The 13867-nt window shown below is 45.1% G+C and overlaps 1 protein-coding gene and 1 long non-coding RNA gene across 4 annotated transcripts in view; one reads left to right on the top strand and one right to left on the bottom strand.

Annotated features, from left to right (window-relative positions):
- GALNT14 (polypeptide N-acetylgalactosaminyltransferase 14) overlaps nucleotides 1-13867 on the bottom strand; it is a 64394-nt gene that overhangs the window by 17906 nt on the left and 32621 nt on the right. For both annotated transcript variants that reach the window (XM_052700066.1, XM_052700078.1), the window contains exons 3-5: nucleotides 11347-11445; nucleotides 3608-3675; nucleotides 1833-1898 (exon numbers count right to left, since the gene is read on the bottom strand). In XM_052700066.1, the coding sequence (XP_052556026.1) occupies nucleotides 1833-1898; nucleotides 3608-3675; nucleotides 11347-11445 (233 nt within the window). The remainder of the gene's footprint in view (nucleotides 1-1832; nucleotides 1899-3607; nucleotides 3676-11346; nucleotides 11446-13867) is intronic.
- On the top strand, nucleotides 232-4459 carry LOC128089075 (uncharacterized). 2 transcript variants are annotated; one of them, XR_008210444.1, is made up of 5 exons: nucleotides 232-323; nucleotides 1630-1801; nucleotides 2203-2277; nucleotides 2943-3100; nucleotides 3542-4459. It is a non-coding gene; the product is annotated as an uncharacterized LOC128089075 (long non-coding RNA). The 2 variants fall into 2 exon arrangements; XR_008210443.1 differs by having other exon boundaries at nucleotides 2943-4459.

The following is a 13867-nucleotide window of genomic DNA, read 5'->3' as shown; positions in this document are numbered from 1 at the left end:
CAGTATCCTCACATAGCCTTCTGGAGGCTCCTTACACACCCCCAAGGGCTTTGACCCATCTAAATCCCATTCAGATAAAATATGGTTCAGGTTCCTCACTGCTTTTCCAGCACCACGAGCCGTGCCAGCCATTTCCCAGTGTCACCAAAGCAAATAAAAAGTTCCACTTGCATCAATAATTTATAGCATTCATGCCAAACCTTAAATTTTGTAACTGTCTCCACTGTTCCAGGGCAAAACAGAACTTGAAATGCTTCAGAATGTCTTCAGAAGACAGAAGAGAACCTAAAGTCTTTCCCTTACTCATCACCAGTGCACACGTGGTGAGACCAATTCCACATTAGAACCATGGTTTCCAGTGCTCCTAATCCCTGTGTTAAACCCCCTACACAGCTCTTAGTGAGGAGATGAGGGTGGGACCTTTTGAGGCCTCTCTTGCACCTCTCTTTGATTACCTATTTGGGAATTGCTAACCTGCAGCTCAATGGGAACATCTTTTCTGCTGAGGAAAGAGGATCTGCTCTCCAGGTGCTAAAAACCTTGGCTCAACAGGACCCTGATGGTGAATGCATGGTCCTTAGGAGTTGGACTGCTAAATGAGTTTGAGAGGAAAGAACGAATAGAAGAGGGAGATCAGAAAGCCCATTATTGCCCATATGAATTTCAGACTGGTCTCTTTGGCAAGATCACTGTTAGTGAAGACACTCTACAGGAAACCCATTTAGTAATATAGAAATCAGTTGGCTTTCCATCGCTTCTCCTGCCATGCAGCCAGTTCTCAAGTGAGCTGCAATGGAAGGGGATGATCCACTGACAAACATAAGGACATATGGGGTGTTCAAGGGGAGAAAGGTGTCTTGATGAAGGAGAAACAGGGGCAATGTAAGGTGAGACAGCAGCAAATAGAAAGAGATGCGGGTTTCCAGGGGGGCACACCTTTGGGCCTTATGGAAGGTCACTGACTTTCATATTAAAATTCCATGTAGGAAAAGGACCAAGGAACAGTCTTTGAGTAGGAGGAGGAGGGGCAGAGATAACAAAACCTGGAACAATCCCATGTCTGCCCAGGTCAGCTCCTGCAATACAGTTTGTCCCCACAGTGCTCTCTGCTATGTGGATTCTGAGATCTTGTAGGTAGACACTGCATCCACCCTGTGTCTTCATAAATACTGGTGGGGTCCTGAAGGAGACAGCTTCAACGATGAGCAGGTTCAAGAAAGCCCTTCAGGCTGTGTTCACAAATCCTGACTAGGTTGTGCAGTGCTAATACCTCCAGCTCCATCCAGTGCTGAGGAAGACCATGTAAGCATATGAGCATGTACCCAAATCACAGAGGAGAGGAAGATGGGAAGGAGAAGCAGACTCAAAAGGTTGCAAGAAGTAGCCCAGTAGGGCATCCATCTTTAAAATATAATTAATTACTTTTTTTTTTCTTCTTTTTTTTTTTTTTTAATTCCTGCAGAAGCAGCAGGAACAGTTCTCATCTCTTTCATTAGTGCAAACATCTTTAAAAAGAAGACTGGAGGCTTTGTTTTGCCTGTTCTAATTTTCTGGGTAATAAGCTACAGCTGAGCCATCTCAGATATCTTAATAGACCTTTTTTTTTTTTTTTTTTTTTTTTTTTTTCAGGGACAGGGAGGTAAAATCCATACCAATTCCCAGCCCTCTCTCATGTCTCCTATTATCAGTGCTTTTCCCTGTGTGCTCCATCCACTGGAATAGCTGCCTTCTCTTCCCACCCGCTCCATCACTTTCTCATCTCCCAAAGCCTGGGTTCCTCACCCAGGCCAGGATGACCAGGGTGAGTCGGGGTTCAGGATGTTGGCCCTTACCTTCGCGCTGTCTGTTCCGCAGGCATTTCACCTTGGGTAGCTTGGCCAACAAGCGGCAGTCATCAGCTTTGGAAACACAGAGGGAAGCAACATCACCCATCAGCACTCGGGTGGTCACAAAAATGGCCCCCACACCCTGAGCAGCAGCTCCAGCAACAGCCCCAAGACCACCCAGACCTGAGGTCCTGTGATCCCATTTGCAGCTGCCTTCATTGCTACTTGGCTGACTCCATCAGCATGGGAGAGGAAGACTGAGCACTACTTGGGCTGAGTACGTGGGCAGGAACACCCAGCTCAGCACTCTGAACTCACACCCCATGCATGCACCTCCAAACACATTTTTCCTACTCCAACAGTCTTTTATTTGCAGATACATCCACCACAACGTATGCATGGAGCTGAGGTTATCCGCATGCAGCAAAAGAATAAAGGCAGCAGAAGTTTGGTACGTATATACAATGGAAACTTGATGGGGATAGTGGGAACTCACATGCATGTGCCATCTGCAGGTTGAACAACTGTGTTCCAGTGAACAAAAGGCGGAGTTGGACTCCATGACCTTTGTGGATCCCCTCCAACTCAGAATATTCTGAGGCTGACAGTGGTGAGAAATAAGTCACCACTGGGCATGAGATAAAAGCACCTGTTGCTTGGAGAGGATTGCAGGGAAAACTGACCATGTGTTTATATCATATTATGCAAATGCATACGTTTTATGTAAATGTATGCAAAACATATACTAGGAGGCTCAGACTATCACAGGGAAGAAGGGCCAGATGCAAGACAGCTGAGAAGAGCTGATTTCATGCAGCAAAAAGTTCCCAAACTTGCCCAGCTCAGCCTCCAATCTGCTGGAGTGGCTCTCAAACTCACCACAGACCTGCTGGCCACTGTTTTGCTGATTCCCAGGCAAGGCATCAATGCCAGAGATAGACGGCCAGTAAGTAGTCTGTTGTGAAATCTATTCCTAACATCCTTCAAGGTGGTACCGATTTAGCCACAGTTCACTCAATCAACGTGTAATGCCTTATCCTTTTCATGCCTAAGACTTTTTTTCTTTGAGCGCTTACTTTGCAGCTGGGTCTTCCATTTGCTCATTGCACCATCAAGTTCTTTAGCTGAAGACAACCAGGGTCATTCCCTGAGAGCTCACGGTTTCAGCTATGGACTTCTGCTGGAGACCGGACCTATTGATTTCACCGGAGTCACCCTATTAACCAGCAGGAAGCAGCAAGAGGATGTGGGCTGTATCATATACAGCACTATAGGTGAGGCATTTCAGAAATTGGCAGCTCATGAAGAAAATCCTATTCCACTGTTTACGGCAGTGAAAATCAATCAGGAGCTTCTGGCCATCTACAAAAATGTGTGCAGAGTATATGCTGGGGGGCCAAATAGTCGTGGGAAAGATGGAGGGAGCAGATGCATGCCCAAGTGCCAGTGGTATGAGCCCAAAATTGCTCCTGGCTGCAGCTGAAAGCCAGATCAATCATACCTTCAGCACAATACAGCTAGGTATGGATCAGATTCACAACTACTAGGCATAAAAATGATTTGTCATGTGCTTTTCCTGTATTATTATCCTTAGAACAAATTTGATCATGCAGAATTTGAATTTTCCACATAGCTATGCAGACGTGGGGCAACAGGATTTCCTACCCACACCTACAGAGCTTTAAATTTCCTTTCTTCCCTACAAACTCTCTCAGCAAAAATCTGGACCTCACACCACCCCTTTCAGCTGGGCAGCCCACTTCTAACAGGGAGTCACTTACGATCGTCGCTGAAGTCGTCCACCAGTATGATTTCATGGATGAGGTGCACTGGGGTGCGGTTCATCACACTAAAAGACAGAGAGAGAAAATCTTTGGCAGAGTTTGACCAACTCATCAGCCCAGAAGATGGGAAAGAAAAGCTTGGGAACCAGTCTTTGCAAAAGAATGGCCAGGCTTGTGTTTCTAGAAAGAGTATATAAGAGAAGACCCAGAAACTGGTCTCTGCTTCAGTAACCTGCATTGCCAAGCTATCAGCTGCCCGCAGCCTAATCCAACAGCTAAGCATCTGATATTCTTGGGAAGTAGATGGGATTCACCCTTATCACTATGGTGAGCAAAAGAGAGCAGCCCAGAATACCTGGAGGAAGAGGCTTCATCTACATGCATGTTGCACCAAATTCCCTTTCTGTCATTTTCACATCTCTAATTGGGTAAATGACATGGTGTCCAATGCCAGCCAGGCCAACACAGAGAAAATAGCCCAGCTAAAAACATCATGACACAGCTCACAGCCATGGCAGGGCAATCGTTTTTATCACTGACGTAGTGGTGCTTCAAGGGTTGCAGAGAGGATAAGAACAGAGTCGTAGCCCTCCAGCTCCTTGAAAGAAAAGCTGGAAGATGTAGTTTACAGGTCCCTCCACATGTACAGTCACTGCAAGGTGTATCTGAAAGCTACAACCTCCCTTAATTATATCAAGGTGGTTTTTTGGGGATTATCATTAAAATTACTGGACCTGATCTTCCCCTGTCAAGCACAGCACAGAAGTCAGCAGAACTATACATATGTAAAATCCTACTGCTATCAAGGGTTAAGGCTGAGCTCTTGAAGCACTGCTCTCTGGGCTTCCCAAAATCTCTTAAATGCTGTGTCTGGACACTGGTAACACCAGATACTGCCACATGAAAACTCTTATCAACAGGTTTCCCCAGTTTTTCAGGCTCCCAAACCCCCAGCAAAAAGCTGGAAAATCTGGAAAACTGTGTTCCTATTCCAGACCTCTGGGGAGTGCTGCAGAAGGCAGAAAACACAGGGACCTTGGTGGTCTCACAGCACTGGACACCTGAGAACGTTCATCAAAAGGACTGCATGGTGCCATATGGTATGGGACATCCCCATGGCTGTCTGGGGCAGCTGTCCTATTTCTGTCCCCTCCCATCTCCTTGAGCCCCCAGCTCTTCACTGACAGAGCGGTAGGAGAAGTTGGGAAGTCCTTGACTTTGTGCAAGCATGCAAGCACAGCTCAGCAACAACTGCAACATCCGTGTGTATCAAAATTGTTTTTCTCCTAAGCCTCAAACACAGCATCACACCAGCCACTATGAAGAAAATTAACCCTATCTCAGCCAAAACCAGGACAACCTCCAAGCCCAGAACTACTTTCCCTGCAGTGACTGTGGAAACATATTCTCAGCCTCATCCAGTTTCAGGACCTGGACAAAAGCCATAGTTTTCAAAGAATCATAGAATCATTAAGGTTGGAAAAGACCTCTAAGATCATCTAGTCCAACCATCAATGCATCGCCACCACGTCCACTAATTCCCACGCTTCAGACATTTCTCTCATTAAGGTTGGAGGGGGGGAAAGAAAGCTAGGGCACACAGAGCGAGTTAGACCTGCTGTTCCCACCTGTCAAGTATGTTTTAATTATTATTATTATTAGGTTTGTTATTTTAAAAAAAAATATATATATATCCCCATATGTGACAGCTGAATTCAGCAAATTACCACAGCTGAGAGTCAGCAAGGGAGAGACAGGAGAGCAATATCACGCTCAGTGGAATATTTAACAAGCGCTGATTGCCTGGAAAGCTAACTTGGTGAAACCTGCAGGAAAAAAAATAGCAGCCTTGTAAAAAAGCCAGCAAACAGCCTGCTGAGAGTGGAAGTGGGGAGGAGTGAGTAGCGTGAATATCCAAAGCCTGCATCCACCCAGTCTCCTATGCAGCTTTGGCTACCAGAAGTGCAACGTGGGGCTGAACTCTACAGGCAGGTGATGTCTGTAAGAATAAGTCAGTGAAAGCCACTACACTGGGCTGTATTTGCAGATCTGAGCACTTAGCAGTGTTTGGTGCACTGGAAAATCTACCCCAGGGCACCCATTTATGAAAGAAGAACCAGAAGGGACAGCTTTCAAGGAGTGCCTGCAGTGCCAGCAGCCTGGGACAAACCCTGTTCTTCAGGTTACCACCCCATACATTGGAGAGGGTGCCCCTAATGCTGTGCACAACACCTTCAGCAGTGGTGGTCACCACTTTATCCTGTCTGGGCATCGTCTGCTCACCTAGGGGCTCCCTGCCCAAAACTAAGTTCTCACGTGCTTCAGGTTTCACAGCTGAAGGCTTTGCCATAGACCACCACCTGCTTTTATTTTTCATGCAGTCTTCATAAAGGTTGCCACAGGTGTGGTGGAATCTCTTCCAGTTAACTGCAGCTATCTAAAATTTGGGACTCCAGCAAGTTTACCTCTTAGTCATGGAGCGCATCTTCCAAGCATGGATCACCCCAACTTAAGTTAGTCAAGTGGAAGCCTCTGTTTTCCCTGTCTGATTAACCCTGTTCAGTTGATTTGGAGGAGTGACACCATCCTAAAGCCCAACTAAGAAAGTTGTGAAGAGTGTGTTCCAGAGATCTATCACAGCTTTAAGGAACCTGATGTTCACTGATTTTTGTGGGCTTTGGACTCATTACCATCCTTGCCAATATGTCCAAAGCCACCTGGCAAGCCCCAAATGGCTTTCCAGCAAAGCCAAATTCACATCTGCATCACATTTTCTACCTTCTTCAGGAAGAACTGGAAAACAGAGACACTGATTCCTTCACATTTTTGACATTAGGGGAATTTTTTAAGGACAGTCTACAAAGCATTTTTAAAAATCTAATACCAGCTTTTCTACTTCATGGAGCTTTGCTTAGCTTTGATTTTGTTGTTGTTATTCTATATTTTTATCTTCCTTTGTGTGTGTGTGTGTGTGTGTGTACTTTCTTTTTCTTTTGCATTTGTATGGGTAAAATCCCAAGACAATATTATAGTGCTTTGAAGTCCTTCCATTATTTATGGATTTTCTTCTCCTTGAAATCAAACGTAGGTAGATTTGCTGCAGTGATGGACATATTCTAGCAAATCAAAATAGCTTTTAAGTTCTGTGGAGCTCAAGAGCACAATACTTTCTTTCTTAAACCACTCTCAATACAAAAAAAAATCACGGCTTCTAGTGCTTAAGCTTATTCAACTCATTAAGAATGGATTCTCTGCTGAATTATCTTGCAAAGTTAGTATGGAAATGTTCTTTGTTTCAGTGGATTGAGCAGATATTATGCAGCTGTAACCATGCAGAATTTCACACTAAGTTTTCACAAATCCAGTTCTACTCCTCAGCATCTTATAGAATCATAGAATGGCTTGGTTGGAAAGGATCTCAAAGACCATCCAGTTCCAACACAGGCAGTTCCACAGGCAGAGTGGCCAACCACTAAATCAGGCACACCAGCTCAAGCTGGCGAGGCTCCATCCAACCTGGCCATGAACATCTCCAGGGCTGGGGCATGCACATGCACATCTGGCCAGCCCATGCCAACACCTCATCGCTCTCTCAGTAAAAAATTTCCCCAACATTTTGTTCAGATCCTTTCCAGTCTGCCTAAAGACAAGCATCAGATCCAAGAACTCCCATTTCAAACATCTACTCATGCAAATCTCATCCTGACTCATAAAAAGTGTTTTCACAGAGCAGTTCAAACTCTCTGACAGAAGGTTGGCATTTTTTTTTCTTTTTTGGTCACCCAAAACACTAGTTGCTTTGCAGAGGTGGCTTGTGGACATTAACCTCTGAACCTGTTAATTCTCTCCATGGCAACACAGTGGGACTTAGGGAAAAATAAAAAGAGAAGGGAGAAAGACAGAGAGAAAGCCTTTGGGAGTAAAATTGAGCCCTGGAGGGATCAAAGGTCACAATTACCAAAATCAGGACGAGAGCAAGAAGAGGAAACGCTCACCAAAATGAACTGCTTCAATAAATGAAAATGACTAATTATGGAGGTAGAGAGACATCACACCAAGAATAACCATAATGAGCTTTGATTACACTGCAGCTCTCACATTTTATTCTTTCAAATACCCACCACACTCTTTGAAATTCAAGAGTTCTCTTATGTTAACATCAAAAGGTAAAAGTGCTCTTGGCACTGTGTACTTAGTCACTGTGAGAGATGATTAGCAAATTAAAAAAAAAAAAAGTCCAGGGCTTAAGCAAAATAAATAAATAAATAAATAAATAAATAAAATACCCCAAAGTGCTAATTATACAGTTTCTGAGCAACACCTGGCTTGTTTTTGCTCCTTTAATCAGCTTCACTTCAGTTATGGCACAGAATCTGTACAGAGCTACATGCTGTTGGAGGAAGGAGGTGTTGGCTCTGCTATTTCCCTGTTCTGAGAGCACTGGAATGCAGGCAAGGTATCTGCACGTGAGCAGGAGTGAGGTGTTGGTTGTGCAGAGCATCACCCTTCTTTCTTGAAAGCGCCAGGAAAGTGACAGGTGTAATATTCTACCCTCTAATTAGGGATCTAAATATTGGATGTGGTATTCACAGCACTCGCACTGGGACGCCTGCCAAAGGACATGCTTTGGTTTGTCAGCAACAAGGTAAATAATGAAGCCTCCCTGTTCCTGCTCTGAGGTCTCCAGCTGCAAATTTGAGGAATAAATATATGAATAAATCAATCTCCTCAGTGGAGAAGGGTGGAGAGAGAAGGAGAAAAAGACACTGAAATTATCCCTAAAAGGGGTCTCTTATGGCTGCTTCTTCCCCTCATTCCTCCTGGGGTTTACACATACAGTCCCATTCCATGCTACTGACGAGTCACCACCTTTATTGCAATAAGCTTCAGAGCTGGACACAAGTGAAATTGAACACAGATGCAAAATAAGAGACTTACTCGAGGTCACTACAAAAGTGAGCAGCTCCAATAAGAACCCAGCAGTAGTTTCCACAAATGTGAAGAACCACTTTGCTATTCACCATCTCTTTCCCTCTGGACAGTTCTCTTCTGTGTTATGATACTCAGTCCTTACTACCTGGGCACTTTCAGGTATAGCAAGCATAGCTGCATACACATTCACAGATGCTGACAACATCGTTTGCAGAGATTTGGGCATACCATTAGCTTAGCTTTTGTTGTTTTTTTTTTTCTCATTCTTCCAACTGGCAAATGGAGAGAAAGGATCACAAAACCTTTAATTAATCCATTATTCCACACAGCCTGCTGGCTTTTCTCAGCAGTTTGGATGACGCAAATGGCTCATCAGCAAAGTGTAGCAAACGCCTGTGACGTGTCTGGTGTAAGGGCTGCTGCAGAGGCTGCATGCTGGCATCTCTGCGTCATGGGCTAGAGCATTGCCATCTCTATCAGGAGCCAAGTGCAACCACAGAACCTGCTATGCACCTCAGCCTCAGTGCATGTTGGGCTTTTGGGATCCCAAGTGAACACGGCAGGGCTGAAATCTCGGCAAACAAGAGCTACCCCTATGTATCTACACGACCTTAGAGCCTACAGCTTGTTGCTATAGGAATAGCACCATCCTTCCTCTTATATACACGGTCCTGTGGGAAGAGCTCCCTGGTGCCCTGGTTTGGACAATCCCAACGATCACCCTTGGCACAATTCCTTCCTCCTGCAACTGAGGTTAATAGGCAGTGTTCATTCTGCAGCAGAGGGGGAAACTTAACTCACTTGGAAACCAGGTGTGTAATTGCAAATCTTCCACCAGCTTCCAACAATCACCTCTCCATTCCTCACCTGCCACCTGGGTTATATCAAGAGTGCAGCATGGAGATGTAGTGATGAGAATGGGGACAATGGCAGCATGCAGTGATTGGCAGTGTTTTGAGGTTCTTGGTCACAAACTGTTCCAAAAGGCATGAAGCAGCTACAGGAGGACATGGTTTGTTTGTCTGGCCAATGGAAAATGATCCATGCTGTTACAGCCACCATGGGATGGAGTTATCTGGAAGACCTAATTAAACTAAGCATTTGCTTCTACAGATCAGTCAGAAGGCACAGCAAATGAACCCACAGAGGATGAAGAGGCAGATGAACTCTCAGCTGGGTCCAACCACAGGCAGAGAGATGGCAATACAAGCACAGACATGGCCAGAGGGGAGCAAGGCAGGAGCCATGTCACAAGGAAGACTTGCTACTAAGGGCTGGAGGGATCACAGCAAACCCCAGAGTGCTGTTTCCAAAAAGAAAATAGGAAAACTTGTTCCTGGAAGGTCATCTCCAAACCACAGGAATTAGGAGAAAAAGTGCTATTTCCTAAAGGTCAGCTCATGAGTGCACAGCATGGCAACTACAGAGAGGCAGGGGGAACCAGGCATAATGTCTAACATCTCTCATGTGGCAGCATCATTCCTGATCATAATTGCCAGCAGAGTGAAGTGCCAAGGTATGGGAGAGATGAGACTGAAGTCTGTCCCCACACTTCCCACGTTATAGATGCTCTAGAGGACTGTGCTTGACTTTGCCTTGCCATCCCTGTTACAGTGGAGTCTGGAAGATGATAGCCCCAAGCAGGGCACTGTAAATATAAAAGAAAAGGTTCAGCATGAAGGACTTGGTACATAATATGAAGTGTCAGTGCTGTGCACACCCAAAATCCAGTCACCCTAGACAGAGAAAGCAGTAATAGGTTATTAAGTGTGAATTGAAGGAGATGGGATTGGGCAGAAAACCATAAAGCAAAGCAGGAATTCAATTTTAGGACTGTCAAATTCATCTGTGGCATGGAGTGCACCCACCTGAGGATGGATGCTGCTTCTAGAGGAGTGCTCATTCAGGATGTGACGGTGAACACGGCAGGGCTGAAATCTTGGCAAACAAGAGTTACCCCTATGTATCTACACGACCTTAGAGCCTACAGCTTGTTGCTAATCAAGTCTTCACTATGTGAGCATGGAACATAGCTGTGAAATGTTTATTATTGTCAGACAGCAGAGAACTTTCCTTAAAAGAAGATACCAGCTGAGACCTGGACACAGGCCTCTCAAAGGTGTGATGGACACATTTCATTATATATTCCCTCAAGTGCAGCAAGGCACATACTGGGATTAAACACTGATTTTTAAATTCTGCAGAGAAAATGAAGCCTTTGTCTCTAACTGACTACAGCAAAATCCAGCCAAGAACAAACCGACAAATTAAAGAATGGCCACATTCCCAGAGCATTCCAAAGTGCACCCAGAAGAGAACAGAAACTATCCTTGAAAATCTTGTCTGCATGTGTACTATTAGAGCTTCTCAATTAGTAAAGCCTTTCTGGCATTGGATGGCTCAGTGGAGAAGCTCAAGCAGCAATACCAGAGCAGATTTGCAGAATGATGACCACCCCTAGGCAACAGGGACAGCACAGAGCTGAGCACTGGTACCCAGCTGCATTTAAAACTGTTATTCCAGGCTCTGTAATAATCTTTTGCCTCTCCTCTCAGACAGCCCAGTACTAGACCGGAAAAGCAAGCACAACTACTTGCTTCCCGAGCACCTCTCTGTAAAACCTACTTCTCAGAGACCAAATTTCATGCTAATTTCCCCTGGTAACTGTGCTCATAGCTGGTGGGTCTATTCACTTTGCTGCAGTGAGTGCTGGCACATTCTGCCTTTCTTCACAGAAAGCTCAAGCCTACTCACCCTTTCTAAAAGCATTTACGACTATGCTTCAGGAGACAGAGAGCTCTTACCTCCGAATGGTCCTCAGCAGAGTAGACCTGGCCTCGTTGTGGAAGGTGATGACAATGCTGGTGGGAGGGAGATCCTGGCGGTAGCGCAGAGTTGTACACCTATGGAGAGAAAGAGGAAAAGGTCCTTCAGATGCTGAAATCCAAGGTGGGACGTCATGAACACAAGAAGAGCAGAGTGTTCTCCAGCACGCACTAACTCAGTTGTTGCTTTCTTATTGTTCCACTCAAAACGCTTTCCAAATCCTGCCTTCGCTTGACCTAGCCATATTTCTCATGATTACACAATCACCAACCTCCTAAAAAATCATCATTCATCCAATTATAATGCAATGTCCATCCTCAAAGCACCCCAAAGGTGCACGCCCACTCTGCATGCAGGAGAAGCGTTGATAACATTGCTCCATGTGGCAACACCCTCATCCATCAAAGCTACATCTCAGAGAAGCAAAATATGCTTCTGAATTATTAACCAGCACCAGGCCATGCCCTTCTGTATCAGAAATAGTGCAGTCATCGGAGCTAAGGAGTTGATCATTCCTCTGTACTTGGCACTGGTGAGGCTGCACCTCAAGTGCGGTGTTCAATTTGGGCCCCTCACTGCAAGAAAGACATCAAGATATTGGAGTGTGTCTAAAGAAGGGCACTATAGCTGGTGAAGGATCTGGAGCACAAGCATTACAGGGAACAGCTGATAGAATGGGATTGTTCAGTCTAGAGAAGAGGAGGCTCAGGAGACACCTTATTGACCTCTACAATGACCTGAAATGAGGCTGTGGTGAGGTGGGGTTGGCCTCTTCTCCCACATAACAGTGACAGGACAAGAAATAATAGCCTCAGGTTGTGCCAGGGGAGGTTCAGGTTGGATATTAGGAATAAATTGTTCTCAAAAAGAATGGTGAGACAGTGGCACAGGTTGCCAAGGAGTCACCATCCTTGGAAATGTTCAAGAAACATGGAGATGTGACAGTGAGGGACACAGTCAGTGGGCATGGTGGGGAAGGGTTGGCAGTTGGATTTGACCTTAGTGGCCTTTTCCAATCTTAATGATTCTAAGCTACTCATCTCATTGACCCCTTGCATCGTTCAGTAATGCACTGCAGCTGAGTTTTCCCAACCTGACAACACAAGAAGCAAACTGCTCTTGCTGCTCTGTGCACAGGAGAGGCTCTCACTTGCTCTGCAGAGCTGTGGTGACAGACGGTACCAGTCGCTCTCCGTGTGCTATTTATACACAATTATCTCCCAGCTGTTTTGAGCTGTGTGTCCTTCCACTCACTTCCAGCACGAGGCGGGGGAGTCTGCGTAGCTAACAAGAGAAGCTATTTCAGGAGAAGAGCAAGAGAGGGTGGAAAATACCGAGCCATCAATACGTTACTACAATAGTTAAGAAGCTAATAAATAATGCTCCAGGGTATGTATCAGCCACTCATGGGAGAGCTGGGGATACTGCACACCAGCTGAGCCCATAGCGATGTGCTGAGAGCTCCCTGTGCAAGGCAACTTGTCTTTAAAACTCCAGATCTGTTCGTGCTGTGTCAGCCCAATTAGACCTCATGCACGCAGAAAGCACTAAAACTTCATTCACGAGCACATCCAAAGCTTGGTCACCAGCTCTATGGCTCGCCCCTAACTTCTGTTCAATGAGGCTTGTAACATCCCAAAGATGGGATGGATGACTGCGCTGCCATTACTGCGTAGGCAATGGCCACTGCTGCTTCCACGCCCCGCATTACACGACATTTGTTTCCTCCCATTGGCCCTCTTCCTGCATCTCACCCCCCCCATTTTAACAACAGCTACACATTCCGGCTCCTGAGAAAGCAGATTTCAGCTTAAGTGGTTTTTTGGCACTTGCTTGGGTAATAAAAACCACAGCTTGGAAAAGCATTAAATCCACCATGTCCAGGATTATTTTGTGTGACAATTACATCTGGGGTAATTTCAATTTAATACCTCACTGCAAGTGCAAATTGCAGTATGCAGCCCTAAAATTGCTGTAATAATGAAAATAAACCTGCTAAGAACTGCCTGTGCTACCTCAGGCTGTCACTGGATAAATGTTTTGTGCTGCTTATGGTATTTCATAGGTCACCCAATTGCCAACAAGAAAAAAAAAGAAGCATAAAACCCCACCCACAATATTTTCAGGAAACAAAGAAAGAAAGTTTGAAAGATTTTTTTTTAAAGATTGTTCCTTAAAAAACAAAATAACCAAAAAAAAATGTAATAACCTTGCAGTGTGGTGAACTTACAGGCTGAAGTCATTTAAAATTGAATTTTAAAGTCTTGCAGCAGGACTGGGGAGCAGTGTTGGCACTGCAAGTGCTAGCAGGGATGTGCAGCAGCCTGCAAGGTGGGAGCTGTAGTTGCTCAGTGAAGCTGGAGGGGCTCAAACCACCCAAGAGAGAGCATCCACACACACAGACTATTCTGCCTTTATCCCAGAAGCCAAGAAGTTGAGCTTTCATTTAACGTTAAGTTTCACTTTTCTGTGGTTTATTTCCCATTCCAATTTGAAATA

Source organism: Tympanuchus pallidicinctus, unplaced genomic scaffold (assembly GCF_026119805.1).
Source record: "Tympanuchus pallidicinctus isolate F22 unplaced genomic scaffold, pur_lepc_1.0 scaffold1, whole genome shotgun sequence".
Taxonomy (NCBI): Eukaryota; Metazoa; Chordata; class Aves; order Galliformes; family Phasianidae; genus Tympanuchus; species Tympanuchus pallidicinctus.
This window is presented reverse-complemented; position numbering and strand designations above follow the sequence as displayed.